The sequence below is a fragment of the Thamnophis elegans genome, chromosome 7 (genome assembly GCF_009769535.1).
Source record: "Thamnophis elegans isolate rThaEle1 chromosome 7, rThaEle1.pri, whole genome shotgun sequence".
Classification (NCBI taxonomy): domain Eukaryota; kingdom Metazoa; phylum Chordata; class Lepidosauria; order Squamata; family Colubridae; genus Thamnophis; species Thamnophis elegans.
The window spans coordinates 77595602-77615946 of record NC_045547.1 but is presented as its reverse complement, the minus strand read 5'-3'; the positions used below and the strand labels follow the sequence as shown (position 1 = coordinate 77615946).

At 47.0% G+C, this 20345-nt stretch overlaps 1 protein-coding gene across 1 annotated transcript; it reads left to right on the top strand.

Annotated features, from left to right (window-relative positions):
- The first annotated feature begins 928 nt into the window (after nucleotides 1–928).
- Nucleotides 929–9751, top strand: LOC116511713 (A-kinase anchor protein 3-like). The gene is made up of 5 exons (XM_032221882.1): nucleotides 929–932; nucleotides 3160–3203; nucleotides 3382–3489; nucleotides 6080–8182; nucleotides 9596–9751. Exons 1-5 carry the CDS (start codon nucleotides 929–931, stop codon nucleotides 9749–9751), a joined length of 2415 nt encoding a protein of 804 aa, XP_032077773.1.
- The last annotated feature ends 10594 nt before the right edge of the window (nucleotides 9752–20345 follow it).

The window sequence follows — 20345 nt, the reverse complement described above, 5'->3', positions numbered from 1 at the left end:
AGGTAGAATAACTGTGGCAAAGGAATAAGAATAAGTATCTTGGATGCAATGCAATCCCAAAATATCTGGAACATCGTTTGAATGCCATTGGCATTGACAAAATCCTCATCGGTCAATTGCAAAGGGCAGCTTTTACTTGGAACAGCTTACATCCTGCAACAATACCTTTGACACCAAGAAACTTCGACCTCTGCCTACCTCAGGTCTTTGGAAAGGACTTGATAGGTGGATAGGTGGACTTGATAGGTGCCAAATCCAGTCTAAACACTTAGACAATCTGAACCCTGACAGAATTTCCATCTGTCAAATTAGAAAAAGCCACACTACTTGGATCTACATATATACCACGTTGATACGTAACAACATCCTAGGTTCTAAGGAAAAACTTGATGTGAATGTGAGTGCGACACCAGCTAAAGAAAAAGAAAATAAGAAAAGCTGTGATTTCAGTTTCCATATATAATAATAAATAGAATTAAAATTTCAATTTTGCAGGGATCAATATCTAGATCTCCATCTAAGGTAAAGGTTCCCCTCGCACATATGTCCTAGTCATTCCTGACTCTAGGGGGCGGTGTTCATCTCCGTTACAAAGCCAAAGAGCCAGAGCTGTCTGAAGACGTTCTCCGTGGCCATGTGGCCGGCATGACAAAACACTGAAGGCGCACGGAATGCTGCATAGGTGGTCCCTATTTTTCTAATCACATTTTTATGTGCTTTCAAACTGCTAGGTTGGGAGAAGCTTTTTTTATGTGCTTTCAAACTGCTAGGTTGGGAGAAGCTGGGACAAGTAACACACACAATATATATATTGTGCGTGTGGGTGTGTACGTGTGTGTGTGTGTGTGTGTGTATGTATGTATGCGTGCGTGTGTGCGTGCGTGCATGCAAACACACACACACACATACACATACGTACACACCGGAGATGGGTATGGGTATATATGTATGTGTGTATGTGTATGTATGTATGTATGTATGTATGTATGTATGTATACATATATATATATATATATGTGTGTGTGTGTATACACACATACATACACATATACACACACACATACATATATACATACCTACCCATCCATCCATCCATCCATCCATTCATCCACCTCTCTCTCTCTCTCTAATCTACCTACCTACCTACCTACCTACCTACCTATCAACCTATCTATCTATCCATCCATCCATCCATCCACCTCTCTCTCTCTCTAATCTACCTACCTACCTACCTACCTACCTACCTACCTACCTACCTATCAACCTATCCATCCATCCATCCATCCATCCATTCATGTATCTCATATATATATCATAAAGTTCTACCAAATGCTATTGCCCACCATCTGGAAAATAATTGATGAAGGAGCCATGGGCATCCTGGATCTATTGCACAGTTCAGTCTTTTGGGTCCTTAACTTGTACCCAAAAAAGAAAGAAAGAAAATTAATTATTTAATTAATTAATTAATTAATTGAGAAATAGGAGGAATTGGCAGTCAGGTCAGTTTTACAGGAAGAAATATCCAGCATTGCTGTGGATTTCATCTTTGGACAAAGAAGTTGACCCTAATTTAATCCCCGTAAAACCCAACTCGTAAATGCACCGGGGGGGGGGGGGGACTAGTCTTCAGCATTTCCCCTCATTTCACCCGTTTCCTCCCAAGCCTTGGCTAGCTGCTGAGCCTCCTTCTGGTGGTGTTGATGATTGCCATGGAAACAGCAGAGTCACTTGGGCATTGTGACTCCAAGGTCCATTCTGACAAGGAGAGGATGAGAGAGGAGGCCACAGTGTGGGGAGCCTTTGAGGGACATCCTGGAAGCTTGGCCTAAAAGCCGGCTTTTGGGGAACTCTTTGTGAGTGGCCACACTGATGTTCTAGAGGTAGGCCAGGTTTCCTCCATTCTGTGGTCAACGCAGGCCAAGACGTGTAAGCTCCATATATCAAACTGTCTCTACCTTCAGGGGTGGGCCAGCAAAGGAAGTCTACATCTTGTAAACCTGTAGGATCTGACTGGGTTTTATTTTTAATTGTTCTGTTGTTTGGGGATTGTCTTGGTTTTAACATGTCCTTGTTTTTGGTACGCAGGGAGGGGAGGACAGTAAACCTTCCTTAACCAGCCTCCTCAACAGCAGGAAGTGATGGAAATTGTAGCAGGTGGGAACAGTGGTGAAATTCAATTTCTTTTTTACCTATCGGTTCTGTGGGCGTGGCTTGATGGGTGTGGTGTAGCTTGGTGGGCGTGGCTTGGTGGGTGTGGCAGGGGAAGGATACTGCAAAATCTCATTCCCTCCCCATTCCAGGGGAAAGATACTTCAAAATCCCCATCCCCTCCCCACTCCAAGGGAAGGATACTGCAAAATGCCCATTGCAAAATCTGCATTCCCTCCCCATTCAGCCCAGGTTTGAGAGCCCGAGCGCCATGTGACAGATTGAGCCCCATTACCTGCCTCAGCTCCTGCCAGCCTAGCAGTTCAAAAGCATGCAAATGCGAGTAGATAATTAGGTACCACTTCAATGGGAAGGTAACAGCGTTCCATGACATCATGCTGGCCACATGACCACGGAAATATCTTCCAACAGCGCTGGCTCAATGGCCTTGAAACAGAGATGAGTCGGCAACAGCTAGGGGAGTAAAATCCACAGGGATACTTTTACCTTTACCTCCATGTCACAAACCAGTAGTAGGCCTTGTTTTAGTTGTGATGCTTCAGACACAAATAAACAAACAGCAGAACCTGTGGGGGCCTCCTTGGATAATTCCTGGAGAACACGCAAGAGGTTATGTCCCAAAGGTGCTTCTCAAGAGGCAACTGGACTTTCTTGGTTTTCTTTGAGGAGGTTTCGCTTCTCATCACAAGAAGCTTCCTCAGTTCCTGAAGAAGTCAGAAGTTAAAACCGGAGAAGCTTCTTGGATGAGAAGCAAAACCTCCTCAAAGAAAAACAAGAAAGTCCATTTATCTCTTGAGAAAGGGCCTTTGGGACAAAAACCCTGAATATTTCCTGGTTTCACAGTGGAGGAAACCCCAAAGGCAGCTCAGCTAACTCACATTTGGCGGCAGCAGAAAAGGAAACACATAGGAAACATCTATATGATGTGAGCTTACCCAAAGGTTGACTTTCTTTGCTAATGCTGTACCACCTTCTGTGGTCTTGCAGAAACAGAAGACACTGGGAGTCCCACTCGTGGCCGTAAAAAACTGGTAAGTGGCGGAGCTGTTTTTATTTTTTCCCCTCCAATTCTTCGAGTTTTTTCTTCAATATTTATTTTTGTGTTTGAAAAAAAAAAAATCCAGCGGGGGAAAAGAAGGTTTCTGGCTCGACACCATCAAGGTAAAACGTCCAATCTCCACCTTTAGCTGTAATTTCTTCTCCTCTCAGATGTCAGAGAACATTGACTGGTTACAGAGTCAGAGTGGATTGTGTAAAGTCGAGCGTTACACACCCGGTGAGGAGAAAGAGGAGGAGAAGGAGCAACAGAACTGGACGGTAAGGAGACATCTGTTGTGGTGGCACAACAGATATGGAGGTCCAGGAAGCCATCCGAGCTCCTTCCGCTGGCTACAAATAAATTCTTCAGTCAGTAGGATCTAGAGCAGGGGTGTCAAACTCTTTTTTTATTGAGGGCCGCAGCAGGGTAGTGTTTGCCCTCGGGGGCCCAGGGTGGGCATGGCCACCTCGACGTCACTCGTGTCGGAGCACCTGTGGCGACCTGAGCACTTGGCCAGCAAAAACAGGTTCCCGAGCTCCGTTTTCGGCTGCCTCCTGCAAGCAAAAACGGAGTGGTGCCCATGGCCCTTGCGAGCCTCATTTTTGGCTGCGATAGCCTCCAGCAATTCTCTTCCAGTGAAAATGTAGTGCAGGAGGGCCTCACACAGCCCTCCAGAGCTCCATTTTCATCGGCAGAGGCACCGCGGGTCGGTCCTTTGCTGTTTCCAGGGCGGCCAGTTCTAAGCACCCCGTGGCCCGGAATCCGGCCTCCGCGCCTTGAGTTTGACACCCCTGGTCTAAAGTGAAAGATGATGTATCTGGGGCTTGGTTTTTAATCTCTACTAGGTTGGCCACAGTTTTCATAAGATATCTTGGCATGTTGCACAGAATAGCAGCTTTTCTGTTTATAAATATTTTCCTGCCTCACCGCCAGCTCTTGTTTTTAGGTGAAGGCCAAAAACCTCTTCTGTGGTCCTTGGGGTGGGATGAGAAGACTGGCTTGAGGAATATCACCTTGGTGATGATCAGATATTTCTAGGGCATTTTTTGATCGTGCTGAGCTATAGCTGGAGAGGTTTCTCAAATGTGTTTTGGGTTATTTCTCTATAGTAGGATATTACATAGCCAGTCTCTTCTGTCTTTGTCTTCCCCCTCCTCCTCCTCCTCCTCCTCCTCTTCTCCTCCTCCTCCTCCTTCCTCTCTTTCTTTCTTTCTTTCTTTCTTCCTTCCTTTCTTTCTTTCTTTCCTCTTTCTCCTCCTCCTCCACATCCTCTCTTTCTCCTTCTGTTCTTCCTCTCCTCCTCCCCCTCCTCTCCTTCTCCTCCTCGCTGCCTCCTCCTCTTCTTTTTCCTCCTCCTCCTCTTCCTTCTACTTCTTCTTTTCCTTCTTCCTCCTTCTTCCCCCTTCCCCCTCCTCCTCCATATCAGCTTGAGCAATGAAGTCGCAGCTCTCACCACAAAATCTATATCAAGTCAACTTGGGAGCAGAATAATTTACTTTGTCCTTAATAGGGCATTAGAGAGTCAGCTAAGGGATGATTAGCAGTGCTTACATGTTCCTAATCTTCACCTTTTTGTTCCATTTTATTATTCCATTCTGTTGGGTAAGAAAAACATTTTAGGCATACTGTAAATAATTGATTTAATTCCCTGTTGTTCACCTCAGATTCCCCTGAGTTTTCGATTTTGGGTTAGCAGGATCTGAAATTTCAAGTCTTGATATCTGATTCATCCTGGGTTTAATGTCTCCTTCTCTTTTAAGTCTAAGTTCTATTAATTAATTAATCAATCCTTCCTTCCTTCCTTCCTTCCTTCCTTCCTTGGATGGACTTCAAAGATTTCAGCAATGGGTTCTCTGCCCAGTTGCTGGATAGGTGTGGCCATGGTGGGTGTGGCCTAGTTGGCCTCCTGCACTGCGGCGATGGAGGGGGGGTGTTTTTGCCTTTCCCAGGCTCCAGAGGCTTTCCTTGAGTCTCTAGGAGGGCGAAAACTGCCTCCATCGGGCTTCCGGAACTTCCAGGAGGCCCGTTTTCCACCCTCCCTGAGCCTCCGCACAGGCCCTACATTTACACATCCAAAACAGGCTGCATGGAGACTCCTGGGAGGCGTGGAGTGGGAGGGGCGGTGTGGGGTGGGTGGGGCCAGCCAGGGTGGGATTTGGAGGTTCTCTGAACTGGTCATAACATTAGCTATAGGTTCTCCTGAACCCAAGCGAGCCTGTAGCAGCTCACCCCTGCTTCCTTCCTTCCCTACTTTCCAAGTTTGTGCTAGCTTTCTTGGCCCAAACCATTGTTGATTGGCGGTATTCAAGATGCCATTCCTTGCCCACTGTCCAAAGTCAAGAAACAATTGTGTTCCTTAGAGTACCTCTGTTTGTACAGTATATTCAATTCTGTATCAACTTAGGGCAGCAGTTTAAGATAGCTGCTAATTTTCCTGGACAAAGCGACATCTTCCCACCTATCAAACACTGGGTGCCGGTCAGTGGTGGGTTCTGAATCGCATTCCAACCAGTACGGTTGGAACGGGCCCGGGGTCACCCATGTGGATGCGTGCAGCGTGTGCATGCATCATACCTGCCTGGGACGCCTCTGCAAGCCTCCGCGACGCTCCAGCTGCTCGGCGGAGCATCACGCAGGCGCCATATGCGCCATGCGCATGCGCAGAAGTGCCAAACACTTAAAGGACAGGTAAGGAGCTTGGGTGGGTGGGCCCTCCGGAGCACCATACCGGAAGGGTACCCAGTGTTCCGGGCAGGCTCCGGTACGCCCGTACCGGGGCGTACCGCCTACAACCCACCACTGGTGCTGGATGACATGATGGGGAGGGATTTGTTATGAAAAAAAAAAGTCCTTTATGCCATTTCTTAGACTGACTCTGCTAAGCTTTTCCAGCAAACTTCCTCTGATCCCCTCAAGGTCCTGAGCAGACTCCGGCAAGATCTGGAGAAGCCTGATGTTGGTGTCCCGGATGCGTTGAACGCCAGTAACAATGCCAGAAGGGCCAGGACAAGGGACCCGTCCGAGGGACGTCAAACCCTGCCCAAGCGTAATGTCCGTTCTCCGGCACCCTACAATACTTGCGATGAAGAATTCAGTCTGAATGTCAGTTCCAACAAGGGGTCTCCCAACTTCCACTTAAGCATGAAGGCCGGTTGTCAGAAGGAACCCAAGGATGAAGAAAGCGAAGGCTCCTCTTCGCCAAACCCCAATCCCGACCCGGATGAAGTCTCTTTTTATTGCAACAGGCTTTCCAACCTTGCCATCGCCATGGCGCGCAAGGAGATGAACGACCGCTCGGAAAGCAACCCCACCTGCATACACAACACGCTGTTTGCCGCTGCTGGGGACCACGGCCACCGCTCCATTGGGGTGGGGACCGAGGATACCAAGCACAGCCCTACCAAGATGTGCGAGTGCCGCTACGAGGAAAGCCCCACCACCAAGAAGAAAACCACCATTTATTACAAAGAGGAAAACACGGAAGTGCCCAATAAAAGCGAGCCTCAAAGGGACGAGGGCAAAGGCTTCCACCATCGGAAACGCTTTGGGCCTGACGAATACAACAACTCGCTGAGCAAAGGGATCCTGGTTTATGCCAACAATGTGGTTTCGGACATGATGGTCTCCGTGATGAAGACGATGAAAGTCAAAGTCAACGATTCCAATATAGCATGCGCCGTGTTGAAGAAGGTTCTGCTGAAACACTCCAAGGAGGTGGTGTCCGACCTGATTGACTCCTGCATGAAGAACTTACATGATGTCACCGGGACCCTCATGACCGATTCTGACTTTGTTTCCGCCGTGAAGCGAAGCCTCTTCACGCAAGGCAGCCAAAAGGCCTCGGAGATCGTCCAAGCCATGCTGAATCGCCTGCACAACGCTCTGATCGTGCAAAAGCAGGTCAGCGAGAAAGCCAAATCTCAGAGCATGGCCTTTGCTACCATCAAAACCGGCCGGGGCACCGACACCAAGACTCAGAACATGAGGTTCTCGGCGGCGAAATCAGAAACCATGAAAGATAAGGAAATGACCTGTGCGGAAACGGTCGGCAATCACATCATCAAAGAAGGTCTCAACATGTGGCATCAGAAGCAACATCAGGACCCTACAGGGACAACAACCACAATGCCCCCCAAGCCTATGCCAACCCAAGAAATTCCAGACCTTGCTAATCTTACCACTGATTCTTGGGCAAGAGACCTGATTGTGACGGCGTTGTTGCTGATACAATATCATCTGGTGCAGCAGGAGAACGCCATGAAGGATGGAGTGGAAGGGGGCCGATCCAGCAAGGCAGGTGGCGGCCTGGGCTTTTTGGCCCAAGATAAAGGCCTCGGCTCTTTAAAACTGTCCGACACTTTGAAGCAATGTGAGGATGAGCAGCTTGGGATGAACGCGGAGAACGATATGTCAAGCGTGGTCGTAATGCTGATCCAGAAGCTCATCAATGAGACCGTCAACAAATTAGGAGGAAATCCAGGGGCACTGATGCCTGATGAAGCAATCCAGAATGCTTTCAAGGCTCCTGAAGGCCTAAGTTCTTTGGGACATTGCGATATGGACCATTCTTATGAAGATGCTATAGCCGGACTGACCAAAATGATTCTGGACCAGTGCGATGCCAAGAAGGAAGGCGGGAGCGGCCCCTTCGTTGACAAACTGGTCGATACCGTCACTAAGCTGTGTCTGATGATTGCCAAATACAGCAATCCTGAGTCGGGACTTGGAGAACTCGGAGATGGAGAGGAAATGAGTGGAGGTTTCTATTCAAAATGCTCGGGAAATCCGGAAAGCAGAGCAGAGTCCGGAGAAGACACGCCTACCGGACGTAAGGTAGTTGTGGCTAACCAGAGCGCTCCGGAAAGCATTCACAACAAGCAACTCCAAGCCATTCTCCAATGGGTGGCAGCCTCTCAGTTGAACGTCCCAATGTTGTACTTCATGGATGATGACGAAGAAACCCTGAACAAGGTACAGTTGGACGCGCCGGGAGGGTGTGGGGAATAGCGTGTGAGGAGAAGTTAAAACTAGGATGGCGTTGGGTTTCTGCTCAGGTTTGAAGGAGCAGAAACACTTTTTCTGTTCCTGTTTATAATCGTAGACAAGTAGTCCATGAAAGCATGCAAATACGTCAACTGTCCAGTTGGCGAATCTAGAAAAAGGACCTCCTGGGACATTATTTTTCCAAGAGGCATCTCATCATCATCTTTTAATGATCCCATAATCCCTTGCGGGGTGGAGTCTGGGCAACTGAATGGCGAGCTAGCAGAGTGTTTTAATGGCCAGATGCCCTTCCTGTTGCCAATGCGGAGTTTGGTTCAGCAGACATATTTTCAGTGTGCTCAGAGAGAGAAATATCTGCCTTAACCTTGCGATCGAACTAACAGCCTCCTGATTGTGAGGCAAGAGCTTCCACTTCTAGGCCACCGCACCACTCCATTACTGAGAGTATAAAACTTTATTGAATAAACCACATTGGCATAGAAAAAGCGGAACCAGCTCTGCGTTTCCCGCACAAAAGCAAGCATAGTTAATCCTCCCGCTTTCCCTACCGTCCACCCACGATTCAAAATGTCCACTAATCTCTTTTGTTCATTTTGTTATGGGAAACAACCCGCCATGCCAGGACATCTGCTCGGTGTGTCCTTAAGATGCCAGCAATGTCTCACAGAAGCCGACGGATGTTTGAATACCATTCTCCCACCCCTACATTCCATCCACCCCCCCCTCCTTATTATTGACAAGATGCGAGCAGAAGACAAATGTAGATGAAAGTGCAAATCATTCTTGACAGGAAGTACCGTGTTTCTACCAAAATAAGACCCGGTCTTATTTTCTTTTGGGCACAAAAATAAGCGCTAAGGCTTATCTTCAGTGGGTGTCTTATTTATTTTTAGACGCCTCACGCGCCCCACACCAGTTTACCTCAGGGCCACCACAGCCAGGCCATCCGCACCCCGACAAATAAGTTCTAGGGCTTATATTCAGTGGGTGTCTTATTTATTTTTAGATGCCTCACACGCCCCACACCAGTTTACCTCAGGGCCACCACAGCCAGGCCATCCACACCCCGACAAATAAGTTCTAGGGCTTATATTCAGTGGGTGTCTTATTTATTTTTAGACGCCTCACGCACCCCACACCAGTTTACCTCAGGGCCACCACAGCCAGGCCATCCACACCCCGACAATTGCCTCACCTCATGGCAACAGGTCCAGCAGCCCCATCCAGCAAGACCCCGCATAGCCACCGGCTCACTTCTCCTTCCGGCACTGGCGCGGCAGTGCCTCACTTAACCCCAGAAATGTTGGGCTCAGTTGTGATTGTGAGTCAAAGACTGTACCTGTTCAACCATTTCTCTCTTCCTCTAATCCTCTCCTGCAGCTCCAGCAACTCTCCACGGTGGCTGTGGAGAGAAACTACAGCGTGGGAGACGTCATGCAATCTGTGCTGAAGTATGAGAAGGAAAGGCAGCTAGGAGAAGCCCTGGGCAATTTTGTGCGGTTGCCAGTCCTGGATTGGCTGCTTCAGAACCTGTAAGCCCAGCATCTCTCCGGTCTCGGCCTCTCCTTGCCCTGTTAGTTTTCCTCGATACAGCACTCATTGGTCAAAGATGATATGAGTTTTACTGATTTCCCCCAACCCCTGCTGAGCAGTGAAATGAATAAAGGAAGGAAATACTTAGTGTCAGTGCAAAGTATTATTTTTATTGTTGCTATTGCGTTTCGTCGCACAATCACCCAGTGGCTTAGAATGGATTTGGGTATTTTTGTCCTTCTTAGGGACCTGAGATAAGGCAGAGGTAGAGGTTTGATGGTCGCAGGATGTAAGCTGTTCCGAGTAAAGCTGCCTTTCGCAATTGACCGATTGGGGATTTTGTCAATGCCGATGGCATTCCAGTGGCACCCCAGCCATTTTAGCCTTGCAGCCATGCCACCTATTACAGATAATTCTCAGCTTGTGACCACCAGCGCTCCATGGCTTAGGCCCAGGGTACCTGCGAGACCACCTACTGCCACCGGTAGCCTCCCACCATCCAGTGCGATCCCACAGAGTTGGCCTCCTCAGGGTGCCATCGGCCAGACAGTGTCGGCTAGTGACCCCCAGGGGGAGAGCCTTCTCTGTGGGAGTGCCTTCCCTCTGGAATGAGCTGCCCCCGGAGCTTCGTATAATCCCCGACCTCTGGTCCTTCCGACGCGCCCTAAAAAGTTGGATTTTCCAGCAAGTCTTAATTGCTCTTATGATATCCAGGAAGGAGAGTGGGACCAGACTTATACACAGGCAACAAAAACAAATATACAGGCATAGAATAGGTGGTATGTGATTCAACTGTGAGAGGGATCTAGGTATTCTAGTACATCACCCCTTATGTACCGTATTTACTCTAAAATAAGACCAGATATTAATTTTTAGCTCCAAAAGATGCATTAGGGCTTATTTTCCAGTTAGGTCTCATTTTCAGGGAATTATGGTAAATGCATCTGTCTGGCTGACAATCTTAATCGGGGCTTAATTTGGGGGTAGGGCTTATTTTATGAGCACCCCGAAAAATCATGCTGCCGCTTAAGTTTCTGGTAGGTCTTTCTTTCAGGGAAACACGGGATGAGCCAGCAGTGGGATAACTTCAAGATCATGTAAACTGATAGTAGCAATAACTTTTCTCAGCGGTTTGTAAACCTCCTATGGCCCCCCAACAATCTGGGTCTTCATTTTACCGACTTCGGAAGGATGGAAGGCTGAGTCAATCTTGAGCTTGGTGAGAATCGAACGGCTGAACTTCTGGCAGCTGGTAGTCAGCAGAAGTAGCCCTGCAGTACTGCATTCTAACCACTGTGGCAGCACGGCTGTTTAGTACCACTTTATGCTGCACTGGAATACCATGTCCAATTTTAGTTACCACGATACAAAAAAGTTGAGACTCGGAAAGAGTGCAGAAAAGAGCAACAAAGTTTTCTGAACAGCGCCGTCTGCGCTGTAAATATGTAAAGAGCTTTATCTCTTTTTGTACTTGTATTTTGTAAATCTTGCCTTTTTTTATAACTTTCAATTAGGAAAAAAAAAAATCAGGTCACCCCCTGAAGAGGAAAATATGTAAACACAACAACGGATAGAGTGGATGGAGGGAGGAGTAGAAGGAAAGATAGGAAGGTGAGGAGAAAGGAGAGGAATAGGAGAGAGGGAAAAGCAGAGGAAGAATTGGAGGGAATGTAAGAGTAGGAGAGGGGAGGAAAGGGAAAAAGAGGGGAAGGGTAGAGGAGAGGAAGGGGAAGGAGAGAAGGGAAAGGAGAGGAGGAAGGAAGGAAGGAGAGAAGAAAGGGGGAGGGAAGGAGGGAAGGAAGGAGAGAAGGAGAGAGGAAAGGAGGGAAGGAAGGAGGGAAGGAAGGAGGGAAGGAGAGAAGGAGAGAAGAAAGGAAGGAGGGAAGGGGGAAGGAGGGAGGGAAGGAAGGAGGGAAGGAAGGAGAGAAGGAGAGAAGAAAGGAGGGAGGGAAGGGGGAAGGAGGGAGGGAAGGAAGGAGGGAAGGAAGGAGAGAAGGAGAGAAGAAAGGAGGGAAGGAAGGAGGGAAGGAAGGAGAGGAGAGAAGGAGGGAAGAAAGGAGGGAAGGAAGAAGGAGAGAAGGAGAGAAGAAAGGAGGGAGGGATGGGGGAAGGAGGGAGGGAAGGAAGGAGGGAAGGAAGGAGAGAAGGAGAGAAGGAGAGAAGAAAGGAGGGAGGGAAGGGGGAAGGGAAGGAAGGAGGGAAGGAAGGAAGAAGAAGTAGGATTGTTGTAAGATAAGATGGATTCAAGTATATTGTCAACTGTAGGGGAGAAAAATTGTTACAAGTACATATTATTAATAACAGTTATGAGATCATATATTTGTGAATGTATATATGAGAAATAAAAAATTTAAAAAAAAGTTTTCTGGCCGAGGCTTCTCCAAAAAGCACGAAGGAGATTCCTGGTCCCGACAAAACCCCTTTTATTAAACGAATGTGAATTCCTCTCATTCACATTCAGCCAAGGCCTGGTAAACAGTCCTTCAAAGGTGAAGTTATGACCACAGACCTTCTCTAGCTTGGAAATCTGCCATGTCAATATTGTCCCAACGTAATGCTGTGGAAGGAAAGATTTGGCCCAGAGTCTCGGTGATTCACGGACAGATCTTCACACTCCTGAAACGAACTAAACAAATTGCTTCCTGCAAAAGCCCCCTCCCCTCTCGCTCCTCTTGAGAGGGGCTATTCTTTGTCCACCTGTGGCTTTACTCCCAAGTCGACCCTGATTTCTGAGCTGTTCTTTTCTCCTGGCAGCTCTGCGCATGGGCACACTGGGAACAGGCTCCAGCTGTTCCTCTGCCTCACTGCTGTCCAGCTCCGAAGGCAGCTGAGAACTGCCAGGCGGCCTTGGTCCCATCTCTGCCTCCGACGCAGAGCCCTTGTCCGAGCCTTCCCCAACCTACAAGACTGGCCCATCTTCCTCCCCAACCTCTTCACTGTCCGACTCTGCTGCCAGCTGCACTGGCGGGCCACAACACAAAGATGATCAGGGTTTGGAGGCTAATCATACGATGAATGAGGGAACCAGGCATGTATAGTCTAATGAAGAGAACGATTAGGGTGACATGATAGCAGTCTTCCAATATTTGGAGGAGTTGCTACAGAGAAGCCTATTCTCCAAAGCATCTGAAGGCAGGAGAAAAAGCAACAGATGGAAACTTACCAAGAAGAGATCCAACCCAGAACTAAGGATGAATTTCCTAACTGCCAGAACAATCAATCGACGGAATGACTTGCCTTCAGAAGTTGTGGGTTGTGCTGCATTACTCGAAGTTTTCAAGAAGAGACTGGACCGCCACTTGTCCGAAATGGTATAGGATCTACTGTCTAAGCAGGGGTTGGACTAGAGAACCTCCGAGGTCCCTTCCAACTCTGTTATTCTATGTTTTTGACCGCTACTCTCCTGCCCAGCATTCCAACCACTGGAGCCCCTGTGCTCCTTTTCCTGTTTCTTCTGAACGCTCATAAAAATCAATTAGCCTCTTTGAGAAGTCTTTTTCGGGTGTCACCACAAATCTAATATCTGCAAATTCCATCCACGTATTTTTTTTTCTCAAGCCCTAACTCTTAACCCTATCGCTATTGCATTTGTTGCTGTTGTCAGTTGCAAAGTCGTGTCTGACCCATCGCGACCCCATGGAGAATGTTCCTCCAGGCCTTCCTGTCCTCTACCATCCTCTGGAGTCCATTTATGCTCACTCTGACTGCCTTGGTGACTCCATCCAGCCACCTCCTTCTCTGTCGTCCCCTTCTTCTTTTGCCCTCCATCGTTCCCAGCATGAGGCTCTTCTCCAGGGAGTCCTTCCTTCTCCTTAGATGGCCAAAGTATTTGAGTTTCCTCTTCAGGATCTGAGCTTCTAAAGAGCAGCCAGGGTTGATCTCCTCTAGGACTGACCGGTTGGATCATCTGACTGTCCAAGGGACTCACAGGAGTCTTCTCCAGCACCACAGTTCAAAGGCCTCCATTCTTTGGCACTCAGCCTTTCTTATGGTCCAACTTTCACAGCCATCCATTGCAGCTGGGAAACTGTAGCCATGACTATATACACTTTTTTTAAATGAAAATTTTGAAAAAAACAAAACACTTTTACAGATATTTACTTCCCTCCCCCCCAACCCTCCCCCCCAGCCTCCTCCCCCCCCCCCCCGACTTCTCAGAACCAATACAGGGTATAAATCTTTAACAAAAACATTCTAAAATAAACTTTTTTAAAAAGTTAATATCATCTTTCATTTGAGCTTTAACTCCTCCTTGCTAGGCTAGCTCTAAACAACTTATATCATTCCTTGTTTCTTCAGTCATAAGCTATCTGGAATTTCTTAGTCCCATATTTATTTTGAGTATAGTCAATCCATCTTCTCCACTCCAGTTTATATCTCTCGTTTGAAGGGTCCTTGAGATACGCAGATATTTCAGCCATTTAGACTCTACACACTTTTGTTGGCAGGGTGATGTCTCTGCTTTTTAGGATGCTGTCTAGATTTGCCATAGCTTTCATCCCCAGGAGCAAACGTCTTTTAATTTCTTGGCTGCAGTCCCATCTGCGGTGAACTTGGAGCCCAGGAAAATAAAATCTGTCACTACCTCCATTTCTTCCCCATCTGTTTGACAGGAATTGAGAGGGCCGGATGCCATGATCTTAGTTATCTTACTGTTGAGTTTCAAGCCAACTTTTGCACTCTCCCCGTTCACCCACATCAAGAGGCTCTTTAGTTCCTCTTCTCTTTCTGCCATTATAGTGGTGTCATCTGCCTATCTGAGGTTGTTGATATTTCTCCCAGCAATCTTAATTCCAACTTTGGATTCATCTAGCCCCGCCTTTCTCATGATATGCTTTTGGGACATCCTTATTACAGAAATACCGAGTTGGAAGGGACCTTGTAGGTCATCTAGTCCAACCCTCTTCTCAAACCCCCTATACCATTTCTGACAAGTTGGCTCTCCAGCCCTGAACCTTCTTTTCGTTCATCTTTTCTTAGCTATGTCCTAAGCATCATCTCCTTTTAACAACCCCGTAATCCCTTGCAGAGTGGTTTTAATGGCCGGATTCCCTTCCTGTCGCCAAAACGGAGTTTTGTTCTGCAGATATATTCTTATTGTGCCCATAGGCCACCACACCATTCCTTTAGATACGTCCTAATCCTTAGGCTTTATATGGGATTCCTTTGCAAAAAAATACCAGCCCGGCACATTATTTTGCTTGAAATGTTGTTTTTGTTTTCTAGTTAAACCATCTTACAGATGATATTTACCTTGAATTTGTAGCGTTATTTCTTCTTCGTGTTTATGAAACCTTAAATCTATTCACCTACAGATCTATTCATGCCGTTTTAGTTCCCTGATAAATGTTCAGCTCGCTTTAATGAATAAACCACGATTTATTGCTTGAATAAACAAATTACTATATTTCATAGCATGATTCTTTCTTTCTTTCCTTCCTTTTTTTTTTTTGGAGCCTGACCAGTTTCTTACGAGTCCATGATTCGACATCCGGCACAGGTGAATTCAGTTTATTGGAAACCAGGAGACTGGGAGGTGTAGTCCCATCTACGGCCCAACCTCCTCCAATAAAAACGCACAGACCACGGTTAGAGAGAGAGAGAGAAGAGAGAGATGCGTTAAATTTCCGTTCTTCAACACGTTAGAGCAAAATATTTATCGAGACACTGCGCGGAAAGAAAGGCCCAATCACTGCTTGTACTTAATGGGTGGTAAGATGCTCGCATTTTTCCGCAAGGTTTTCCCCGGCCTGTGTTCTTTTTTGGCCACTTTCTCCATTGGAGATTCTCCTTCCTTCGCGGGAGTGTCTTGTTTAGCTGAGTTCCGGTTTTCCTCTTTATTTATTTCTTCCGACAACGCAACGGGAGAAAGCTTTGGATGCGAAGCAGGTAACTTTTCAGGCGGGTCGGATTTTACTTCTGTGCTGGACTGCTGCCGAGCGACGTCATCTGCAAAGCGGGGAAGAACCCAAAATATTATTGCTGTGCTTGAAGACTAAAACCAGAGAGGAGCGAATGGACTTGTGCATTAGCCGCTATCCAAGCATTCAGATAATCCTCGACTTAACGGCTACAATTGAGCGGACAACTTCCACTGTTAAGCAAGGTAGTTGTTAAGTGAGCAGGGCCTGATTTTATGATTCCCTCTCCTCTCCCCCACGGTTGTTAAGTATTGTATTGTATTGTATTTGGTTTATTTGTATGCCGCCCTTCTCCAGGAGGGACTCAGGGTGGCGAACAACTCAAAGGGGAAAGGGAACATAAACAACAGTACACATAATTAAAATACACGAAAATCACACAGCCATACAAGTCGAGAGGGGAGGGGAACTCATCAACCCCAGGCCTGCCGGCACAGCCAGGTTTTGACGGCTTTCCGGAAGGCCTGGAGAGAGGTGAGGGTCCAGATCTCCGCAGGGAGTTCATTCCAAAGGGCCGGAGCTGCTACAGAGAAGGCCCTCCCCTGGGTAGTAGCCAGATGGCATTGGCTGGTGGACGGAACCCAGAGGAGGCCGACCCTGTGAGATCTGACGGGTCTTTGGGAGGTAATTGGCAGCAGGCGGTCTCTCAAGTACCCAGGTCCAATACCATGAAGGGCTTTATAAGTTACGACTAGCACTTTGAAGCGTATCCGGAGACAATCATCCTGGTTGTTAAGTGAATGCAGGGTCTGTAAACCAATGGGGATGCTGCAGTGTGTAAAATGGTCACTAAATGAATGGTCATAAGTCGAGGACTACCTGTAATATTGTGTTGTTGTTGTTTTTTTATTGGCACCAGCCTGCCCAATCACAAGACGATGAAAGATGATGGTTTGGTTGTTTTTAAATCTAACGAAGGCTACCTGCTATGCTTCCTGTCACCCTGCTTGACAGAGATAAGCCATAGAATCCCAAAACTGTGGAGCTGGAGGGAACCAAAGGGATCATCTAGTCCAGCCCTCTGCAATGTGCAAAAAATAAAAATAATCAATTAAATCACACCCCAAAGGCTGCTTCTTAAAAACTAAAAAAAAACAGAAAAACCCACCGATTGTGCCGCTGCTCTACGCATTGTCAGGAAAAGAAATTCTTTATACGGGTAGTCCTCAACTTACGACCACAATAGAGCCCCAAAGTTCTGTTGTTAAGCGAGGCATTTTTAAGGGAGTTTCGCCTCATTCGTTTACATGAATGACTGCAGTGGATGAGTTGGTAGTCTGGTCATTAAGTAAATCTGGCTCCCCCCCCCCGTTGATTTTGTTTGTGAGAAGGTCGCAAAAAGGACATTCCCGTGACCCACACAACTGCAACCGTCATAACTATGAGCCAGTTGCCAAGATTTCGGAGTTTGGATCACATCATCACGGGGATCCCGCAAAAGTCGTAAGTGTGAAAAATGGTCATCAGTCACGGTTTTTAGCTATGGTGTAAATTCGGTCACTAAATAAACTGTGATAAGCCGAGGGCTACCTGTATTGCAATTCTAACGAATGCCACGTCGCAGCTCCTAAGCGAGTCACGCCAAATTTTATGACTTTGGCCGCAGTCGTTCAGCGAATCACATGGTCATTAAGCGAATCCAACTTCCCCTATTGATTTAGCTTGTCAGAAGTCCACTGGGAAGTGAAGATTATTAGAATAGAATAACAGAGGTGGAAGGGACCTTGGAGGTCTTCTAGTCCAACCCCAGGAAACCCTACACCACCCCAGACAAAGGATTATGGGACCCCGGAATGCTGTAGCAGTTGTGAAAGACATGTGTCGTTGCCAAGTGCCTAAATATTGAGCCAATGGAGACAGTTGTAAGTGTGAGGACCGGTTCTCAGTCCACCCCCTTTTTAGCACTGTCCTAACTTTGTACGGTTGCCAAATGAATGGTTGTAAGTCGAGGAGTACCTGTAGGGCTTTGATTATTATTCTTATTTTTAAAGGAATTAAAATTAAGCAACCTTCTTTTTCTATCTGTGCATTTTTATGAGCATTTTCCTTTTTCTTCTCCAGGGTGTAAAATGTCATCTCGCTCGGCTTCGTAGCTGTCTTGGGCTTCTGCTTAAGTCGGGGGGGCCACGGTTCCTCCATCCAAGGGTGGTGAATGGCCTCTTCCGGAATCATGCGCAAAGAAGGTTTCCACCTTGATATGAAAAGAGGATAATAATAATTTTAAAAAAAGATTACGGCTATACCAGGGGTGGGCAATCTGCAGCTCCGGAGCCGCATGTGGCTCTTTCAGCCCATTTCAGGATGCTGCAACCCCTCATAAATATATGTTTGTTGCTAAGCACCCAGGTTGTGATCGCATTACCGTGGGGATGCTGTTATAAGTGTAAGGAACGGTCTTGTCACTTTTCCTAGCGATGTACCGTGTTTTTCGCACTATAAGATGCACCGGTGTATAAGACACACCAAGATTTCGAAGAGGTAAGTAAGAAAAAAAAGTTACTGTCCTCCCCGGTCCCCAGGAGCACTCTGCAGGCTTCAGCAGGACTGAGGGAAGACAAAAAGCCCTCATTTTTGCGAAAAATGGGCAGAAAACAGACCTTTTTTCGCAATAACTGAGGCGTTTTTGCCTCCCCCCAGCTCTGCTGAAGCCTGCAGAGTGGTGCTGGGGGCTGGGGGAAGGGAAAAACGCCTCAGTTTTTATGAAAAACGGCCTGTTTTTGCAAAAATAGGATGCAGGGGCGGGGCTTCGGGAGGCCAAAAATGGCTGTATTCGATGTATAAGATGCGCCAACATTTCCACGCTCTTTGTGGGGGGGGGGCAGGTGCATTTTATACTCTGAAAAATACGGTAATCTGGAATGCTCACTAAATGAATAGTTGTACTAAAAAGAAGAGGTAGAGCTTAAAAAGCTAAAAAATAAAAGACTCACAGCGGGCTTTACTCTACTAGTTGTTGTCAACTCTAGGGGGGGGGGGCATTGAGCCAGCACTGACCGAAGATATTCCCTCAGTCATATGACCAGCATGACATCACGGAACGCTGTTACCTTCCACCAAAGTGGTACCTATTTATCTACTCGCATTTCCATGCTTTCAAACTGCTACCTTGGCAGGAGCTGGAACAAGGATGGGAGCTCATCCTGTCCTGCGTGTTCGGGTCTCAAACTTATAAAAAAAAACTTTTGCCATTTGTGTGTTTCAGCCAGTTCGCTTTCATCTCCTCATTTTACAACTCTTTTGTGAGCTTGATTCACAATGAAGTTACAGCGGCGGCTTACGCATGGCTAATCTTAACAGCAGAGCCCCTGCATAACATTTGGAAATATCTAAGGATACACTTTGCTTTAAGCAAGGTCCTAGCCAGACCTCCTGGCTTATTTTGTTATAATTGTGGTCACTGCAAACATCCATGATCATGTGAGAACATGGCATAGTCCAAGAAAATTCTTCAAAATCCACAAGCAGGAAAGATTTATTAACAAAGAACGAAAGACTATTTAATACACTTTCCAATCACTCATCAATTGCAATGTGAAAATCAGTCTCTTAGAATCTTCCTAAAAAATTTTTTTCAGAGATAATTGACCACATGGGGAATTAAGCTATCCAAAAATAACTTCTCTACAATTCTCTGTTTCTCCACAGTTCCCGTACTTTTCGGAGTATAAGACAGACTTCCCCTCCACCCCTAAAAGTGATTGAAAATTGTGATGAGTCTTATACACTGAATGTTGCCAAAACCCTGCCCACCGGCCACCCCCCACTAGGGGTGGGTTCCGGCTGCTGCTACTGCTGGTTGACTCAGGGATGCACTGTGCGTGCATGCATGCTTGTTGTGCGCTACAAGCGCATGCACAGTACTAAAAAATGCTTCTGCGCATGCGCAGAAGCCAAAAACAAGATGGCGCCACCATAGGCGCCACCAAGAGAACCAGTTCGGGGGTGTGGCAGGCCAAGTTACTGCCTATTCAGCCGAACCGGTCCAAACTGATCTGAACTGGTAGGAATCCACTCCTGCCCCCCACCCTTTGTCCGTTTTCAGCCACCACGCGTCACATTTTCTGCTGCCGCACGCCCCGTTTTTGGCCTCCGGGCATTTCATTTTCAGCCAGTTCCAGCAGTGGAGATCGGTGGTGGCGAATGGGCGGCACCAAACAGGCCGCGGCAAATAGTAGGCAGTGAATGGACCACACTAAAGGGCCGCAAATGGGTGGTGTAAAACGGGGCTGCAGTGAATGGGCCATAATAATACCGGATGGATCCTGGGAGGCAAAGGCAGATTTTAGTTCTTGTTTTTTCTCCCCCCCAAAAGGTCGGTGTGTCTTATACTCCGAAAAATACGGTATTTCTTTTTTAAAAGCATAGGAAAATAAAAGCAGGATTTAGCAAAGTAATCGTTTCTTTTTTTTTAAAGTCTCACACGAGGCACTTCTTGAGAAAATCCAGAAAGGAGCCATGTTGCATTTTCAAGACAATGCTTAGATCTTTGGAATTTGGGTTCCTTATTTTCCCTCGAGTGTTTGTGATGCTTTTCGGAGCCCCGTTGGAATCTAAAAAAAAGAGGAAAACCGATATTACAACGGTGGGTACATTTCCACGTTCGGCTGAGATTGTGAAACTGAGGGACGTTCGCACAAACTGTCAGTCAACAAAGAAGAAATTGCACCGATTCCGAC

Excerpts from the sequence above, each read along its gene's own strand:
- LOC116511713 (XM_032221882.1), top strand. Across the intron at positions 3,490-6,079 it reads AGGAGCAACAGAACTGGACG|ACTGACTCTGCTAAGCTTTT; the intron begins GTAAGGAGACAT and ends GCCATTTCTTAG. Across the intron at positions 8,183-9,595 it reads ACGAAGAAACCCTGAACAAG|CTCCAGCAACTCTCCACGGT; the intron begins GTACAGTTGGAC and ends CCTCTCCTGCAG.